The sequence below is a fragment of the Mustela nigripes genome, chromosome 6, assembly GCF_022355385.1.
Source record: "Mustela nigripes isolate SB6536 chromosome 6, MUSNIG.SB6536, whole genome shotgun sequence".
NCBI classification, from domain to species: Eukaryota; Metazoa; Chordata; class Mammalia; order Carnivora; family Mustelidae; genus Mustela; species Mustela nigripes.
In genome coordinates this window covers 87,604,249-87,623,068 of record NC_081562.1, presented here as the reverse complement: position 1 = coordinate 87,623,068, position 18,820 = coordinate 87,604,249, and the positions used below count along the sequence as shown (strand labels likewise).

The following is an 18,820-nucleotide window of genomic DNA, read 5'->3' as shown; positions in this document are numbered from 1 at the left end:
GATGGAGAAAGGTCAGCCAATTTGGCAGGTCAACCCTGCCACCTGGAGTTGGTGGGGGAATGCGGAGAACTCTGGGGGCTTTGGGCCCATAGCACTGCAATGCCTTCAGATCCCCAGTTTATTCTAAATTCCTCCTGCTATAGTACCAGCCACTTCAACATGTTCCGATCAGGCCTTCGGTGGAGACAGTATCCCAAGACCCGAGGATTACTGAAATTCTAATTCCCTGAGATGTTCCCAAGTAGAGACCTGCTCCCCCAGCTCATCCCTGGGCAGGTGGGGCTGAGGCCAGAAGCGGAGCTCATCCTTCCACAGTGCTCAGGACTCCCTCTACCTGGGTTAGGAGAGGAGTAATCACTCACACATGAAATCTTATGGAAGAGGGAGTTCTGTGTAACCCTAGAGGGCAGGATTGGTCTAGAAGTTTGGGAGGCCCAGTAGAAAGAGTGACAATGTTCTATTAACTAGCATGCCCAAGGGAGCAGGGCTATTTTAAAATCTTCACACAGAAAAAGTTGGGAAGGCCAGGAAGAGGATTTCTACTTTGAGAGGCCAAGTTTGAACCGTTCATTCATTCATTCAACCTATTTATTGACCACCTGTTGTTTGCACGGTGCTAGGCGCTGGGGTTACAACTGAAGACAGAGCAGACAGAAATCCCTAATGTCTTGGAGCTGACATGGGTAGTAGGTGGGAGGAGAGGGAAGACAAGCGCAGGGGGATCTGGAAGGCCTCCTACACTGTGAGGATTGTAGAATGTACGGAACTGGATGGAATTTCATGACTCACTTCCTCCGGCATTATTCTGGGTTATCCTCACAACCACTCTTCAAACAGGGCAGGCCAGGCCAGTGTCTCGCATCTAATGCGGGCTCAAGAAGAGAATGTCTTGGGATGCCTGGTGGGCTCAGTTGGTGGAGCATCTGACTCTGGATCTCGGGGTGGTGAGTTCAAGTCCTACATTGGGTGTAGAGCTCCCATTAAAAAGAAGAAGGAGAAGAATAAATAAATGTATGTCTTTATTTCACTGATGAAAAACTGAGACCCAGGGAGTGGCTGACTCGAGGTCACAGAGGTAGTCACAGGACTGGGACTGGATTTAGATTTTAGAACTTGCCAGCTTTTCTCACTCTGATGGGCCATCCAGACCCACGGAAGCCAGAACATCTCTCTCCTTAGCTCCCTTTATCACGGAGAGCCGAGGCTTTCCCCAGGGCTTGGAGAAGGAAAAGGCACCTGGGCCATTGGTAGGGTACTGGTTTGGGGTAGGGGGGTGGTCTACAAAGTACCCTTCTCATTCCTGGTAACCAATGGGTATTACCTTCCGGAAGTTATATGGCAGGACTTCCAGAGAGAGAAGGAGTTAGGGGAGGTTATGGAACCTGGGAAGAAGACTGCTGAATTCTGGTGGGTCCTCAATTACTTATGATAACAGCAAGCTAAGCACTTACTCTGGGCTAGCCAGGGTCCTAAAACTTTGCATATGTTAATTAATTTAATCCTCTCAACAACCCCAAGAAGCACTATTTTAGCCTTATTTTAGGACAAAGACTACTAAACCTGGACAGGTAAGGAACCTGGCCACAGTCACCTAGCTAGTGAGTGGCTCACCAGAGATTTGAGCCCAATGTTTGCCTCTCAGGAGCTCAGGCCTCTGCCACTCCCGGGTCCAGAGCCCATCTCCCTCCCTATTCCCTCAGCCAGCTTCGGGCCAACGCGCTGCTCTAGACACCAGCCTCCCTCTCTGCCTAGAAACTGACCTATCCCAGGCCTCCTCCAAGGTCGAATTACTCGGTGGGGCGGTGGGGGGGTGGGGGGTGGGGGGTGAGGGGAAGGAACTGGAAGAACCTGAAAAAGCTTTGTGTTGGGGTGGGATTCCCCTTAAAGCCAAAGCTAAGGTGGGAACGCATGGGGTGTGGGGAGGAACCAAGAGAAGGACTACGGGGAGCGCGCGGCGAGGTTGGCCCAGATAGAGCTGGGTTGGGCTGGAAGAGGAACCCTAGATCTCAAAAATTCTTTAGAAGAGCTGGGGCTCTTGCCCTAGCTCTGCGCCACTCGCGGTCTCGGCTCATTTCCGAGCAAGCCGCGTGGGGAAGCGGCGCTCCTGCCTAAGCCCTTCTTTCTCTCCCGCTGCGTCCTCACAGCCTTGGGAAGCAGCCCACGGCGGACCCAGAAGGGCGCTGCGCTCCCCGCCACCCAGTCACCTCCGCGCGGCCCCACGGTGCTGGCGGGTGTCCCCAGCCTTGAGGGCTCAGCTTTGGTCATCCTCGTAGCTCGGCTCAGGCTGGTGCCCCAGGGGCAGGGCTGCCGTGCCTCCCGCCGCCCCTTCACCAGCACCCTGCCTCCAGCTGAGGGCTCTCCTGATTTCCAGTTTGTCCTGAAACTCCTGGGAAAACCCAGGGTGAATTCCAGGGCACTTGCGACCTCCCTCCAGTCTCTTAAGGGAGAGCTTTTTCCTTTTTTTTTTCCCCTAAGATTTTATTTATTTGAGAGAGAGAGAATGAGAGAGAGAGAGGATGAGAGGGGTGAAGGTAAAAAGGAGAAGCAGACTCCCTGCTCTGCAGGGAACCCTATATGGGACTGGATCCTGGCACTCCAGGATCATGACCCCAGCTGAAGGCAGTCGCTTAACCAACTGAACCACCCAGGTGCCCCTTCCTTTTTTAAAAATAAGATTTTATTTACTCATTTGAGAGAGCACGTGGGCGTGAGCCCAGTGGAGAGGCAGAGGGAGAGGGAGAATCAGACTCCCTCCTGAGCCGGGAGCCAGCCGGGGCCCAATCCCAGGACCCTGAGATCATGACCTCAGCTGAAGGCAGATGCTTAACCATGTGGCCCCGGGCTCTTTCCTATCATAACACTCAAGGGCAAAGATCTTGGGTGTGGGTGTGTGTGCGCCTGCAGAATTGCATTATAAATTTTTTTAGAGAAAACAAACGCAAAACATTTTATGTACCAATTTTTTAAAAACTAAACTTTTATTTTGAGGTAATTATAGACTCACATGCAGTTGTAAGAAATAATACAGAGAGGGGCTCCTGGGTGGCTCAGTGGGTTAAGCCTCTGCCTTCTGCTCAGGTCATGGTCTTAGGGTCCTGGGATGGAGCCCTGAGTCTTTCTCTCTGCTCAGCACGGAGTCTGCTTCCCCCTTTCTCTTTCTGCCTGCCTCTCTGCCTACTTGTGATGTCTCTCTCTGCCAGATAAATAAATAAAATCTTTAAAAAAAAGACATTTAAAAAAAAGAAATAATACAGAGAGATCCCACCTACTTTTTACCCAGTTTCCCCCATTTGTAGCATCTTGCAAAATGATAGTATTCTATGACAGACAAGATAAGGACAAGGATAAGAGAAAAGATACAAAACATTTTCATCACCAAAGGATCCTTGGTGTTTTCCTGGTATGGCCACACTCACTTTCCTATGGCCCCATCTTCTCCTTAACCTCCCTTCCCCCATCACTAAGTTCTCCATTTCTAGAATTTTGTCATTTTAAGAATGTTCTATAAATGGAACCATACATTATGTAATCTTCTGGGACTGACTTTTCTCAATTAGCATAATTCCCTGGAGATTCATCCAGGCCATTGCCTTTTATCAATAGTTCATTCCTTTTTATTGTCGGATGGTATTCTACTGCACTGATGTGTCCCAGATGAAACACTCATTCTCTCATTCAAGGACATCTGGATTGTTCTTAGTTTTTAGCTATTAAGAATAAGGTTGCAGGGCTTCTGGGTGGCCCTGTCCACTGAGCGTGGGACTCTCTGTTTCGACTCAGGTCATGATCTCAGGTCCTGGGATGGAGCCAGGTGGGCTCTGTGTTCAGCACAGGGTGTGGCTGAGACTTTCTCTTCCTCTACCCCACATGCTCTCTCTCTCCAAAATAAAGAAAAGAAAAGAATAGAGTTGCTTTTCCTGCCCATGTTATTGTGTGAGCATAAGTTTTATTTCCCTAGGGTAAATGCCCAGGAGTGCAATTGCTGGGTTTTACATTTAGATTAAAAAAAAAAATTAATTTACTTATTTGAAAGAGCGAGAGAGAGGGAGAGGCAGACTCCCCACTGAGCAGGGAGCCCGATGTAGGACTTGATCCCAGGACACCAGGATCATGACCTGAGCCAAAGACAGATGCTTAACTGACTGTACCACCTAGGAATCCCTATATTTAGATTTTTAAGTAAGAGCCAAACCGTTTTCAGCGTGGCTGTGCCATTGCCATTTTGCGTTCCCATCAGCAATGTAGGAGTGATCTGGTTTCTCTGTATCCTCTGTAGCACTTGGTTTTGTCTATTGTTAATTTTAGTCATTTCAATATGTGAGTAGTGATATCTCACTGTGATTTTAATTTGCATTTCTCTCCAGCTGGTGATGTTGAACATCTTTGCACAAGCTTATTTGCAGCCTGTTTTACCTTCTTCAGGAAAATGTTTTTTCATATCTTTTGTCCATTTTCAAACTGGGGTTTTTTTTTGCCACTGAGTTTGAGAATTCTTTTTTTTTTTTTTTTTAAAGATTTTATTTATTTATTTGACAAAGACACGGCAAGAGAGGGAACACAAGCAGGGGGAGTGGGAGAGGGAGAAGCAGGCTTCCTGCCAAGCAGTGGTCCAGATGCAGGGCTTGATCCTGAGATCATGACCTGAGCCGAAGGTAGACACTTAACTGACTGAGCCACCCAGGTGCCCTGGTAGTAGAGCATTTTTGTTTTTGTTTTTAAGTTTTTGTTGGATGTGTGGGGGAGGGGGGGAGGGGGGGGGGGGGGGGGGGTGGTGGCAGAGGGAGAGAGAGCAAGAATCTGAGGCAGATTCTGTGCTGAGCGTGGAGCCTAACACAGGACTCCACCTCACGATCCTGATATCATGACCTGGACCAAAATCAAGGGTCGGATGCTCAGCTGATAGAGCCGCTCAGGCGCCCTGAGTTGGTAGTGTTTTTGAGTATACCTCTTTGTATAGATTTGTAAATGGTTAAAATGTTTTCTAGTAGTCACATTTATTTATTTAGTAAGCTCAATTCCCAGTGTGGGTCTTGAACTCATGACCCTAATGTCAAGAGTTGTATGCTCTACCAACTAAGCCAGCCAGGTACATCACTAGTAGTCACATTTACAGTAGAGCATTAAGAAAGGACTTTAATAGACTCCACACTTAATTTAAAACTAGAACCTTGTGATCAGGTCATTACTGCCAAAGATTCCTGTGGGTCAGATCCTTCTCATTATGGCGCTGACCCTGTTGCCCTTTAAGGTAACCATACCCACTTTGATTCTGGTGGTCAGCTGTTGCCACCTGGCCTCTGCCATGCAGGGATCCCATCATTGCTATCAAAATCAGGAAGCCCATTTCCATAGCAGTCCTTCCATCTTCATCCCTGAGCATCCAGAGAAAAATTAGCACAGCACTTTTTAAGAATGCTGTGTTTCTCTTAACAGCATATTTCCCAATGAAATATGGGGATATTCTCTAGGCCTGCTTGGGGGAATTATTCAGGGGTGAGTGAGTAGATTGTACGTGATAAATCCATTCCAACATTCCTTTCTTGCTAAATCTTTAGATTCTTTTCTCTGAATTATGCAATAGGGTTTCTGGTATCTCAGCTTCATTTATTGTACAGTCTGTCTGAGGCCAGGTTTGATTTTTAATTTATTTTTAAAGATTTTATTTACTTATTTGACAGAGAGAAAGAGAGACAGAGCACAAGCAGAAGGAGTGGCAGACAGAGGGAGAGGGAGAAGCCAGCCCTCCACTGAGCAGGGATCCTAATGTGGGGCTTGATCCCAGGACCCCGAGATCATGACCTCAGCCAAAGGCAGACACTTAACCAACTGAGTCACCAAGGCGCCCCTGAGACTAACTTTTAGCTAATCAACTAAAGGAAGAGATAAAATCATTCCTGGCTGCTGAAGCTAGCTCACTGAGTTTGGATTCTCTGAATCCATATAAATAAACCCATATAAATAAATTCAGCCCCATCTAAAACAGTGTCTACCTTTTTGGTTCAACACCCTTAGAATCCAACTCCATGCGAATTCCCCAAGTTTGTGTCTATATAAACTGACAAAATATTTGCTTTTTTTTTTTTTTTCTTTTTGGCTTGTAAGTCTACTCCAGGGTCAGATTTTGTACAAGTCATTTATTACATGTTAACTATCTCAGGTGAAGCTCTTACAGAGTCTCCAAGCAAGATAGAACCAGCCTTATTAGACAGAGAAGGCGGGGCTGCCTCTCCTAGTCAGTGAGGTTTAGGATGGTCTGAGTACTCAGCATCCTCAAGTATATCCCAAACTTCCTTTTCCCATTCTTAGGATTCCTCCTCAATGCCCTGGCTTTCATGTAAGACCTGGTTGTGATTCCAACTTATGTTGCAGTGTGAGGCTTTAGCTCCAACAGCCCTGGGGCTATAGGGGTTGAGAGATTCATTTAGGAAGTCTTAGAAGCAGCCTGGTCCTCTCGAGCCAAGATTTTTAAAATTATTATTATTACCATGTAATGCATTATTTGTTTTAGAGGTACAAGTCTGTGATTCATCAGTCTTACACAATACACAGTGTTCACCACAAAACTACCCTCCCCAGTGTCCATCACCCAGCCACCCCATCCCACCCACCTTCCTCCCCTCCAGCAACCCTCAGTTTGTTTCCTGAGATTAAGAGTCTCTTATGGGTGGTCTCCCTCTCTGGTCTCATCTTGTTTCATTTTTTCCCTCTCTTCTCCTACGATCCTCTGCCTTTTTTCTCAAAATCCATATATCAGTGAGATCATATGATAGTTATCTTTCTCTGATAGACTTGTTTAACTTAGCATAATACCCTCTAGTTTCATCCATGTCGTCGCAAATGCCAAAATTTCATTTTTGATGGCTACATAGTATTCCATTGTGTATATACCTATATACAACACCTCTTATTTATCCATTCACCTGTTGATGGATGTCTGAGCTCTTTCTATAGTTTGGCTATTATGGACATTGCTGCTATATTGGGGTGCAGGTGCCTCTTTGGATCACTACATTTGTATCTTTGGGGTTAATACCCAGTCGTGTGATTGCTGGGTCATAGGATAGCTTTATTTTCAACTTTTTGAGGAACCTCTATATCGTTTTCCAGAGTTGACCCAAGAATTTAAAACTTGGAACTTTCCTTTCCTTTCTCTAAGCTCACCAGTGTTGCCAAAGCAGCCAAACCACCCCCAGAGAGCCCTTGGTTTCCCTTTTCCCACTGTAATCGTCTAACTTAACAGCTGTAGAGTCTGCCCAAGATTTACTTTCAAGAGGCCAGTCATTCCAGGTATCCCCAAATGGTAAATTAAGTTATGGTTTTGCGATTAAATGTGGTTACTGAGACCTCCCTGCCTTCAGACCCAGTCAAGAACGGCCATGATAGAAAAGAATATTGAGGATCCTCAAAAATTTAAAAACAAAACTACCATAAGATCCAGCAAGTCTCCTGTTGGGAATACAGCCAAAGGAAATGAAAACACTGACTCAAAAATATAACTGCACCCCCATGTTCATAGCACATTCCTTAAAATAGCCAAGACATGGAAATAACCTGGGTCCATTGGTGGATGAATGGCTATAGAAGTTGTGGCATACATATGCAATAGGATATAATTTAGCCATAAAAATCCAGGAAATCGGGGCACCTGGGTGGCTCAGTGGGTTAAAGCCTTTGCCTTCAGCTTGGGTCATGATCCCGGGGTCCTGGGATTGAGCCCCGCATCGGGCTCTCCACTCGGTGGGGAGCCTGCTTCTCCCTCTCTCTCTGCCTGGTGCTCTGCCTACTTGTGATCTCTGTCTGTCAAATAAATAAATAAAATCTTTAAAAGAAATCCAGGAAATCTTACCATTTGTGACAATGTGGATGGAGATTGAAGGCATCATGCTCACTGAAATAAGTCAGACAGAGAAAGACAAATACTGTATGACCTCATTTATAAACCAAAACCCAAAGCTAAACTCATAGAAAAAGAGATCAGACTTGTGGTTGAAGTCAGAGAAAGAAAGTAAGACTTGAAGATGTGCAGCTGGCTTTGCAGATAAGAGAGACGGCCACAAGCCAAGGGATGCAGGTGGTCTCTAGAAGCTGGAAAAGGCAAGGACATCACTTCCGCCTGGAGCTTTTGGAAGGCATGCAGTCCTGTTGACACCTTGATTTTAGGACTTCTTACCTCCTAAACTGTAAGATAATAAATATGCATTGTTTTAAGCCACTAAGGTTATGATTGTTACAGCAATAATAGGAAACTGGTACACGTTCTAACTCCTTTTATTTACTTACTTACTTTATAAATGAGTTGAGAACATTTCTTTAAAAAAAACCATTTTATTTATTTGAGAGAGAGAAAGAGAGAGAGAGAAGCATGCACGGGCAGTGGGGAGAGGCAGAGGGAGAGGGAGGAAGCAGACTCCCCCCCGAGGAGGGACCCCAATGAGGGCACTTGATCCCAGGACCCTGGGATCACAACCTGAGCCGAAGGCACATGCTCAACTGACTGAGCCACCCAGGTGCCCCACCTTCCAATGCCTTATTTCACATACCTTGCTCTATTTTTTCCAAAAACACTTACCAAATACACAATATAATTTACTTATTACATTTATCCTTTGTTGTCTGTCTCCATCTGCTAGAATGTGAGCTTCACAAGAACAAGGATTATTTGCCTGTTTTAGTCAGCCATTGTATCTTCAGTTTCTAGACCAGTTTTTGGTATATACTAAGAACTCAGTAACTATTTATTCAATGACTGATTGGATGAATGGGGTGAGTCAGAAACAAAAATGGGTGCAAAATTTCCTTCTGTGTAAAGCTGTACGTTCCTGTACCATTATAAAACTAACAAAGAAAATTTCTTTTAGTATTTGTAATAGTAATATATGACCCAAAAAGTACAAAGGATACACAATGGAAAGTAAATCTCCCTTCCACTTTTGTTTCTCCCTACACTAATTTCTCTGAGTTAATCATTAATTTAAATATCTTATGTATTCTTCCAGAGAGTTTTGCAGATAGAAGTATATATACATATGGGGCATCTGGGTGCCTCAGTGGGTTAAAGCCTCTGCCTTCGACTCAGGTCATGATCCCAGGGTCCTGGGATGGAGCCCTGCATCGGGCTCTCTGCTCAGTGGGGAGCCTGCTTCCTCCTCTCTCTCTCTGCCTGCCTCTCTGCCTACTTGTGATCTCTCTGTCCAATAAATAAATAAAAATCTTAAAAAAAAAGAAGTATATATACATATGAATATATATTTTATCTATCTATCTATTAGCTGTTTTTGTCTTAAAAAAGAAAACCCCAAATTTCACTGTATGATACCTGTCTTTCTGTGCCTTCCATAAGCATTTGTTAATTTAGTATCTGGGCTGGATTGTACCTAGACAGAGGATGGATGAGATGAAACAGATGATTCCATGTTATCACCTTGGAATTGCTCATTTTCCCCTTTGGCACTCAGGGGACAGGATGGGCTGTCCCTCATGAGATCACCTTCCCAAATGGGAGATGAGGAGGTTTGCCCGAGAGGCCTTGAGTTTTCCCAGGCACATGCAATTTAAAACAGACACATGTGGGCCTGCATCAGGAGGGAAGGTCTTGGTGCTGACCCTGGGTATAGCTGGGATCTGAGTCTCCCCTTTGCCTGACAGTTGGAATTACCAAAATCAAATGTTAACACTTGCCAGGGGACATGGTGTTGTTGGTAAAACGCCTCCGGTGATGGGAATCATGACCAAGATTGAGAACCCCTGGGTTAAGTTTTAATACATGGAAGAAAGATCTTGGGGCTGGGAATTGGGAGTTGTGGTTTTTGTGCTTTAAGCTTCTAGCTCTGCGGCCTCCAGCAGGTCACATGATATCTGGAAACCTCTGCGCTTTCTTCTTTGAGTGAGAGCCAGTAACACCCTTTGCCCTGCATAGCTCACAGGATTGTAATGGGGATCAAATGCATTAGCGCCCTGGGAACTGTGAGACATTGTCCCATGGGAGGGGTAGTCATGTCAGGTGCACCTTTGGGTTACCCTCTGGTCGGCTTGAATCAGCCTCAAGTGTGGCTTGGGATCTGCCAAGGGACTTTCTGCTTTAGCCTCCTGCAGGTCCGCACCCCAGGTCACTTGCAGCCAGCATCTGGCTACTTGGCCATCTGTCTCTCCGTTTTAGGGGCCCTAGGAAGGTTGCACCTCTCTTGACTAAATTACAGGGAGGGCCCCATGCAAGTCTTTGCGGAGGTGGGGGCAGGGCCCTCATCAGCTCTGGAGCTTCGGTGTGGTCAGAGCAAGCACATTTAGTATCACGCTTACACATCTGGAAAATAGGGACACGCATGGGTAAGAAAACTACTTCATTGCTTTCCTAAACAGATCTCTTGGGGCACCTGGATGGCTCAGTCAGTTCAGGGTCTGCCTTTGGCTTGGGTCATGGCTTCAGGGTCCTGGGATGGAGTCCTGCATCGGCTCCTTGATTCTCCCTTTCCACTGCTCCTGCTCATGCTTTCCGGCTATCTCTCTCTCTCTCTCTCAAATAAAATCTTTAAAAAAACTTTTTTTTTTTTTAAGATTTTATTTATTTGATACAGAGAGAGAGATCACTACTAGGCAGAGAGGCAGGCAGAGAGAGAGGGGGAAGCAGGCTCCCCACTAAGTAGAAAACCTGATACGGGGCTCTATCCCAGGACCCTGAGATCATGACCCGAGCCTTAGGCAGAGGCTTAACCCACTGAGCCACCCTGGTGCCCCACCTCAAATAAAATCTTAAAAAAAAAAAAAAAAAAAGTTAAATAAACAGATTTCAGAAGGTAAAACTCAACCACCTGGTCCCAAATCTTTGTCTCCTGTGGACTCTACACTCTACACAGAGTGGGAAGGAGGGTGTGGGAAGAGTAGGGTCCAGAGAGACACCGGGGATCTAGAGGTGAGACAGGTAACTGCTGGCGGTTATTCAGGGAAGGTAGGCTTCAGAAGGGTGAGAAGCCCTTCACCAGCGCTCCATGTTCTCAGCTAGGATGTTTTCCTCTGAATAGTAGCACCCAGGAGCCCAGAGACAGCCAGGGTCCCTGCTCACAGAAGCTCCAGGAAGCTGTCCGACGCTGCTCCCTTCGCAGCCTGTCAGGGCCCTATGGTGCTGAAGACTTCGGGCCTGTCCTTCCAGGGGGCTTCCCACCAGCATCCAGGTCTGCCTGTCCTCACCTGGATGCTCCCCACCAGCATCCAGGCCGCACTGTCCTCGGGACCTCCCATAGGCAGAGCACCTCAAGCAGGGGTATCTTTAGCTTTTGTCCACCAAGGAACCCATTGTTTTAGAGATTGGAGACTCAACACGCTGTATTTTAGCTAAAAACTGTTTTTCATTTTGTTTTGGTTTGTTTGTTCACAGTCTTTTTTTTATTTATTTTTTTTAGATTTTATTTATTTGTCAGAGACAGAGAGAAAGAGAGAACAAGCAGGGAAAGTAATAGGCAGAGGAAGAGGGAGAAACCGGCTCCCCACTGAGCAGGGAGCCTGATGCAGGGCTCGATCCCAGGACCCTGAGATCATGATCTGAGCCGAAGGCAGTGCCTTAACCCACTGAGCCACCCAGGCGCCCCCCTGTTTTTCATTTTGATGGAAGATTCATTATCCTGGGATCTTCAGGCATCACCTTTTCCCTTCCTGAATTCTCCCTGCTATGACCTTCCTGGGGGGCTCTTCCCAGGCCCAGGACACTTATCACCTGCTAGCACATTATGTTATGTTTATTTATCTGTCTCTTGTCACCAGAATGTAAACTTCATGAGGATAGTGATTTTGTCTTTTTCGTTCAGTGATATGTCTCTAGTTCCTGGAAGAGTGGCTGGTACATAGTAGGTATTCAGTAAGTATTTGTTGAAGGAATGGATAAAAATACACTTTTTTCTCCTTAGATTTTATTTTTTTAGGTGATCTCTACACTGACATGGGCCTCGGACTCACAACCCTAAGATCAAGAGTCACATGCTTCACTGACTGAGCCAGCAGGTGCCCCCAAAGTGCACACACTTTTAACCATTAGGCTGTGAGCTTGACAAGGTAGGGGCAATACTCACTTTGTCTACCACACAGATATTCAGTGCCCTAGCCTAGGGCCTGGCATAAAGTAGGTACTTCTTAAATATTTGTTAATAGGGTAGCCCAGCATACCATATCTACGAATCTGTTCTATAGATCTGCTCACGTATTAGTGCATATTAGTTACAGATATTAACAGCATATTAGTTATCATTCATCACAACTTCTTTCTCTTTCTTTCTTTCTTTCTTTCTTTCTTTCTTTCTTTCTTTCTTTCTTTCTTTCTCATCACAACTTCTTTTTGCAAAAACCAATCTACTGGACACCAAGATGTTCATCACGAAAAGACCTGGGTTAGGTAAATTTGTACTCCACACGCTATAGTATCGGCAGCTGTTAACAAGAATGGGATGTACGATGTATGGATTAAATATAACAGCCCTTCACTACCAAATAAAGTTTTTATTGCTGACACCTGAGAGAAAATCATTCTGAGGATCCTTCTAAAAAGGATCCCAATGGCATCCCTATACAGATGCAGTAAGTTTTAGGTAAAATGATGTCATATGTTCTATGATATCACTCAAACCAGATGGAGGACTAATTATTAAGACAAAGGCCAAGAAAGACCTGGGCATCGTTTCTCACATTGGTTTGTTGACCATGACTAGACATGACACAGCTGAAGCTTTTGATTCTTGGGAACAGTTGGAGTGTGGTGATTCCTCTTTGTTGCAAGTTAAGAGAAGATTTATGTGATCTAGACATTTGGCTGCAAGATGGGTAGGAAAAAAGTCATTAAAATTGTTAGCAAAACAGGAGAGGTGATGGAGGGTATAATTACCACAGTTCTGAGCTTTCCACTTCACTGTTGGACTTAGAGCTTCCTTCTGGAAAATGGATTATGCGTATGGATTCCAAATGGAGGTAGAAGAAGAGTCCACTCAACTGGGTGAAAAAAGTAAGGCAGGTGTACGTATAGTGATTGAGAAAGGTGCCCAAGACACTCTGTGAGGTAAAGAAAGAAGGGTTTGGGAACTTGAGCTTGTAGAATGGTGTGACCCTACAGATAGAGAATAAAATGAAATGTGTTTGTGTCTGTCCAGTTTAAGAAACTATTTGACAGTGGTTGGAGTACGTGGGAAATATTTAATTTTATTTCCTTCTTTCTTTTTAGATTTTGTGCATGTTACTTATCCCTTTTTTAATTTGAAAAGACAAATTCTCATCAACAGTACCCTCCTCTTTCTGAGAAGGTGAGTTCTCAGAAGAGAACACAGACCTTTCCTCTGGCCGAACTCCCCTCCCCCTATATGACACCCCCTATATGATTTCTACCTGATCAGAGGGAGGACTCATGGGTCAGAGCATCTATATACAGCATGAAAACAGTCAAGGGAGACACGAAGTGACCTTCGAACTTTTTATTGGCCTCCTGCTCCCCAAAGTGTACCCTGCTTCTGCTCCCTCAACGCCTCAGAACTTTGGTGTCATTGGTCTCAGACACGACCTTGCCGTCCACAATCTTGCGAGTAGTGGTTTTCTGGATGGTTTGCATGGAGCTGCTGCTGTCCAGGGCGTCACTGAGACTGTTAACAGAAGACCAAGCCCCAGTTATAAATAGCTGGTCAGAATATCAGGGAGTCGAGGGAAGGGGAGGAAAAAAAACCGTATAGTTGGGGCAAGACTCGGTCGCTTCTCCTACCTAGAGCGGGGAGCCCCTGCCACTGTTACTCCCTTGGGAGATGTAGGAGCCTGAACAGAGCTCCTGCCCAGTGCTCAGTGGATACAGATGAACAGGCACAAGGTGGGGCTTACCAAAAATGCTTTTGTGGAGAAGTGTATCTCCACTCCAGCTTGTGAGGGTGGGAGAAGGGCCCCACTTACTTGAAGTCCTCCCCATCTTCCAGCAGGCGACGGTAGGTAGCGATCTCAGCCTCCAGCTTGACCTTGACATTCAACAGGGCTTCGTACTCCTGGGCCTGGCGCTGCCCCTCTGCCCGGGTCTGGGACAGTTCAGACTCCAGGTGCAGCAGGACCCCGTTGAGCTGCTCCATCTGCATGGCGTAGCGGGTTTCGACCTCCCTGAGGCTGTTCTCTAAGCTGGCCTTCTGTGGTGGGGGCACAGGGAGGAGGATCAGGTGAGCCTCAAGATGGAGTGGAGGCAGAGCCTCTGTGAGTTTCAGCAGAGCAGTCCAAATCCCGGGATGGCTCATCCCTTCACTCTTGGAAACTTCTTGGAATACTTAGGGTATGCCAGATACTAGGGTCGTGGGTAGGAGCAGTGGAAAGTGCAAAGAGAAACCACGCTTTCGGAGCACGTGACTTAGGATGGAAGGGGTGGGATCTGGGCCGAGACAGGATTGGGTCTGAGGCCGACAGAGGTCAGGGCCAAGAGCAGTAGGAGCAGGTGAAGTGAGGGCTCTCACCAGGTTTCTCATCGAATCCAGGTTGATCTCCAAGGACTGGGCGGTACGTCTCAGCTCCGTGAGGGTCATCTCAGCCTCTCCTATCTCTGAGGTCTGTGTGGTGATCACTGTGGTGCTTTCCTCAATCTGCAGGGTAGGTAGAGTCCTCAGGACCTTTCTTCTCTTTCGGCCTCCCCACCACCGCCTCGGGCCTCTGTGCCTCGCCTGGCTCCCATCCCTTCCCCTCGTGTACCTGCTGGGACCAGTATTTGTCCAGCTCCTCTCGGTTCTTCCGAGCCAACTCATCATACTGGGCCCGGATGTCTGCCATGATCTTGCTGAGGTCCTGAGACTTGGGGGCATCCAACTCCACGGTCAACCCAGAGTTGGCAATTTGGTTCTGTAGACCCTTTACTTCCTGAAGGAGAGAAGATCAGAGTGAGGGGAGACTCAGGGTCAGAGCTCTGACAAGGTTCCTCCTCGCAGGAAGTCTGGGGATCAGCCCGAGAGAGCAATGGAGGAGACTCTTGGTTTTGTACTCTGGGCAATGCCAGTTCTGAGTTTTCTACTCCAGGTGAATAAAATGCCGCCCACCCCTGCCCCAGTCTACCACCCAGAGGTGGTTTCTCTCTCCTCACTTGGCTCTGACCCTCCGTCTATCTGTGCTCCACAAACTTGCTCCTTGTGCGTTCTTCCAGGAAGCCCAGCCAGATCCACCCACTCTCACTCCTCCGTCAGCCCTTACACGAGGTGCTGGCTGCTTCTATCTTTTGTCCTCTCCTCACACTCTCACCCATGTCCTCTTGACCTCATCATGCTGCATTTCAGGTGACCCACTGAATAGGGCAGCAGTCTGGTTAGGAAGAGCCCAGGCTTGTAGTTCTAACGGTCCCTGCAAGTTGCAGGTGGCCTGTCCTGTCTGTGCCCCCCCCCCCCAGACTTGTTTGACCTCCTAGTCCCTGGCCTGACCAGTGGCCCCTGCTTGCCTCCTCATGGTTCTTCTTCATAAAGAGCAACTCCTCCTTGAGAGCCTCAATCTCTGTCTCCAGCTGCAGCCTAGTGACATTGGTGTCATCGATGACCTTGCGGAGCCCGTGGATATCACTCTCCACGGACTGGCGCATGGCCAGTTCCGTCTCATACCTGTGGGAGTAGAAGTAATCAGAGGGGCCTCATCTCTGATCTGGAACCTTCTCAGCCCATGCCGCCTAAGAGCGCCCCCAGGGCCACAGCAAACCAGCACCCAGAGTCAGGATCAGGTGGTAATTTTCTGAGCACCGTTCTCAGTACTTGGGGGACAATATTCTTAAACTGGGTAATATCAATGAATAAGTTGTTGCAGCCTAACTCTTATCTGCCCAGCTCTGACCACAGCTGAAGATCTCACTGTGAGCCCCCACCTGAACGACCCAGCCAGGAACAGACCAGTCGGCTCCCTAGCGCTCCCAGGCTTACTTGACTCTGAAGTCATCAGCAGCAAGACGGGCATTGTCAATCTGCAGAACGATGCGGGCATTGTCCACAGAACTTGCAAAAATCTGGGGGATTGCAGGCAGAAGGCTCCATGAACGGGAAATCAATGGTGGAGGACATTGAGTGTGGGAAGGTGTTATGTGTATGAGTGAAAACTTCCAAGCCCCCACAATAGCTAGAGGTTACTGTCCTTGTCCGCCTATCCCCTACCACCTGTGCCCTCTCACTCCGTTCCCTCCTTTCCTGGAGTCCCAAATTCCAGAGTTCCCACCGGTCTCCCACTGCCCTTTTTGGGGGGCCTCTGCTGGCCCGCCTGCCCTGAAGTAAGCCAGTCCTCTCCTGGCATATCTTTTTCCTAGTGCACCTGCTCACCTCCCCCGGTTCCCCCTATTGGCCCCTCCCACAGGTAGGCCTCCAGTTTACTTTCAGATGACTCAGCCTTAGCCACATCCGCTTAACCCTCCAATTGTCCTGCTTCGGCCAGAAGCCAGAGTGTCCAGGTCCTCTTTATGTGGCCTTGTCACACCTCCTCTCATGCAGACTTCCTCTGCAAAACCTGCCCCCTCCCCTTTCCGCCATCTCCCAGGAAAGGGCCCTTCTATGCCCAGCCACTGCCCTAAGGGGTTCCTATGGCCAGGGGTATGCATGGAAATGCAGGCCGCGCCAAACCCCTCCCTGTGGAATAGGGAGCGCGGTGGAGATAGAAAAGGGGAAGGAGTCAGGGCACCGAACCCTATCAAAATTCCTGTCTTTGGGGGAGGGGGAGGAAGAGGCAGGGAGTGGGTAACTGGAAGGTCAAACAAGGCTGGGGGCCCGGGGGCCCTTACCTGAGACCTCAGCTCCTCGATGGTCTTGAAGTAATGCCCCCAGTCTCTGACCTGGGGTCCCTTCTTCTCCAGGTGTTCCCGGATTCTCACCTCCAGTCTCTGATTATCTGCCTCCAGGCTCCTCACCCTCTCCAGGTAGGAGGCCAGGCGGTCATTCAGGTCTTGCATGGTCTCCTTCTCGCCCTGCATGCCCCCTATGCCGGCCAGACCCCTGGCCATCCCGGCGGCCAACCCCGTGGCCAGGCCCCCGGACCCCCAACCGCCCCGGAAGCTGGTGGAGCGGGATACGGAGATCCGGGAGCCTGAGCCTCCGGCGCCTGCATAGACGCTGGCCGCGCTGCTGACAGGCCGGACCCGGTGGCTGGGCGACTGCATGGAGCCCAGGGACCGATAGTTGGAAGAGAAGGTGGAGTGGGTGGTGAAGCTCATGTTTTTCGGAGAGTAAGATGAGAGGCCAGGACTCGGGCTCGGGCCAGGAAGCGTGCCGGGTCCGCGACTGAAGTTTTATCGCCGAGGGAAGGGGTGGGGACCTGCCCGGGCAGGCCCCGCCCCCGCCACCAAGTCCCCGCGTTCGCAGAAGGTTGAGCCACAGGTGGACCGCGGCGGGAATCCGCGGTCTGTTCCCGCACTTCCCCAGCGTCCCTTCCCCAGCACCCCCAGCACCTTCCTGCCAAGGCCACCCTCGACCCCCCAGAAAGGGGGAGAATAACCTGGACCGATCAGGGCGGCAGGTGGAGTTGGCCCTTGATGTGTAGTTTCGGGGCAGGAAATGACGTTGTTATGCCCCCCTTCCCCAGGTAGAGGAGGTCCTGGCAGGTTGGAATTTGGGGGTTTTAGGAGGTGAGTGAGTGAATTCGGGTGTGAATCTCTGTAATTATCCTCAAGGGGCAGCCCAAATTCCCACCTGGGGGAGGATCTTGGGGGCGATCCTGGAGCCCCAGGAGTCCCGGGGAAGAAAAGTTTGGGGCCGGAGAAGAGTAGCTCAACCCTAATCTCGAATCTGCTGGTTTACACACCCAACCCCACCACACTTGGTTGCCAGACAAACCCACGTTCCCGTGTTCACTAGCACACACTCACGCCCGCATCATACAGATGTGTATTGTCAAACACTCACAGATTCATGCACCAAGTAGGTTCAGACCCCTGAAAACAAAGCGATTCTCTGAGCCCCCTCCCTCCTGTGCTTCTCCCCTCCACTGATTCTCCCCTGGAAGCCTGCCCTCAGGGGAACCCTTTGTGATTTCAATAGAGGATACTCTTTCCTTCCAAACACCTGTGTGTCAGCCTCACCTACACCCGAGGGGGAAACAAATACTTTCTGAGCACTTTACAGTTCAACAGCTACTTGTCGGTCACCGACTGTGTGTCAGACCCTGCTTGAGTTGTGATGGGGAAGAACAGCAGTGACTAACACAGGCTGAAATCCCTTACGCAGACTACCACGACGACGTGTCCCACACGGTGCAGAGTCTAAGACAATAGCCAAGGCTGCCTAGAAACCTTCCAGCTGAGACTCAGCCCTTCTGGCCGGCCCTGGCCCCATCCTTACTAGGATTTTTTCTGGAGGTTCCCGCTTTCCCCTGCATCCCTTCCTTCCCCTGCATCCTCTTGGCAGGCTCTCTGGATCTCAAGCCGGTCCCCAGGGAGCTCCCTCCTCCAGGAAGCTCACATCAGGATGTTGGTAGAAAGGATGGAAGTAAAAAAAAGGTCCCATCGCTTCCTGCGCCTCTGAGGCTGCTGGTCACCCCCAGCTGAATGAACTGGGGGAATCCTGAGGGACGGGGCCTTCCAGTCTGTCACCATGAGCGGCTTGTTTGTCCAGCAGGGCCTGACTTTAGACACTTGTCTGTGCTCTTTGTTCCAGAGTGGACCTATTGATTCTTATCGAGCTGCCAGCTGAACCAGAGAGATGGGGGCAGGCATGAGAGCAGGCCTGGGAGAGGAAGGGATAGAGAGCTGGTCCAGTGGACCCGCCAGAGGGGAGGCACAGCTCAGAAGGAGGACTTGGCCCCGGATTCACTCAGGCCTGCTGCCTTCTGCTGGGGGAAGCCTCCTGAGCTCCATGGGGGCTGGCTAGGGGTGGATCAGGGC

The 18,820-nt window shown here is 48.7% G+C and overlaps 1 protein-coding gene and 1 long non-coding RNA gene across 2 annotated transcripts in view; one reads left to right on the top strand and one right to left on the bottom strand.

The window, feature by feature from the left end:
• The first annotated feature begins 815 nt into the window (after positions 1-815).
• The window catches only part of LOC132019716 (uncharacterized), a 45,136-nt gene continuing 27,131 nt past the window's right edge, over positions 816-18,820 (top strand). The window contains exon 1 of the long non-coding RNA XR_009404839.1: positions 816-944. This is a non-coding gene — a long non-coding RNA (uncharacterized LOC132019716). The remainder of the gene's footprint in view (positions 945-18,820) is intronic.
• Positions 13,451-17,250, bottom strand: KRT18 (keratin 18). Its single transcript, XM_059403191.1, has 7 exons — positions 16,727-17,250; positions 15,882-15,964; positions 15,413-15,569; positions 14,680-14,844; positions 14,448-14,573; positions 13,906-14,129; positions 13,451-13,607 (listed from the first exon to the last, which is right to left on the bottom strand). The coding sequence occupies exons 1-7, from the start codon at positions 17,153-17,155 to the stop codon at positions 13,487-13,489; spliced, it is 1,305 nt and encodes a 434-aa protein (XP_059259174.1). The 5' UTR covers positions 17,156-17,250; the 3' UTR covers positions 13,451-13,486.

Coding starts and splice junctions, on each gene's coding strand:
- KRT18 (XM_059403191.1), bottom strand. CDS start 17,155: ATGAGCTTCACCACCCACTCCACCTTCTCTTCCAACTATCGGTCCCTG. Junction 14,845..15,412: donor TGAAGAAGAACCATGAGGAG/GCAAGCAGGGGC, acceptor TCTCTCCTTCAG/GAAGTAAAGGGTCTACAGAA. Junction 14,130..14,447: donor TGGATTCGATGAGAAACCTG/GTGAGAGCCCTC, acceptor CCCCCACCACAG/AAGGCCAGCTTAGAGAACAG.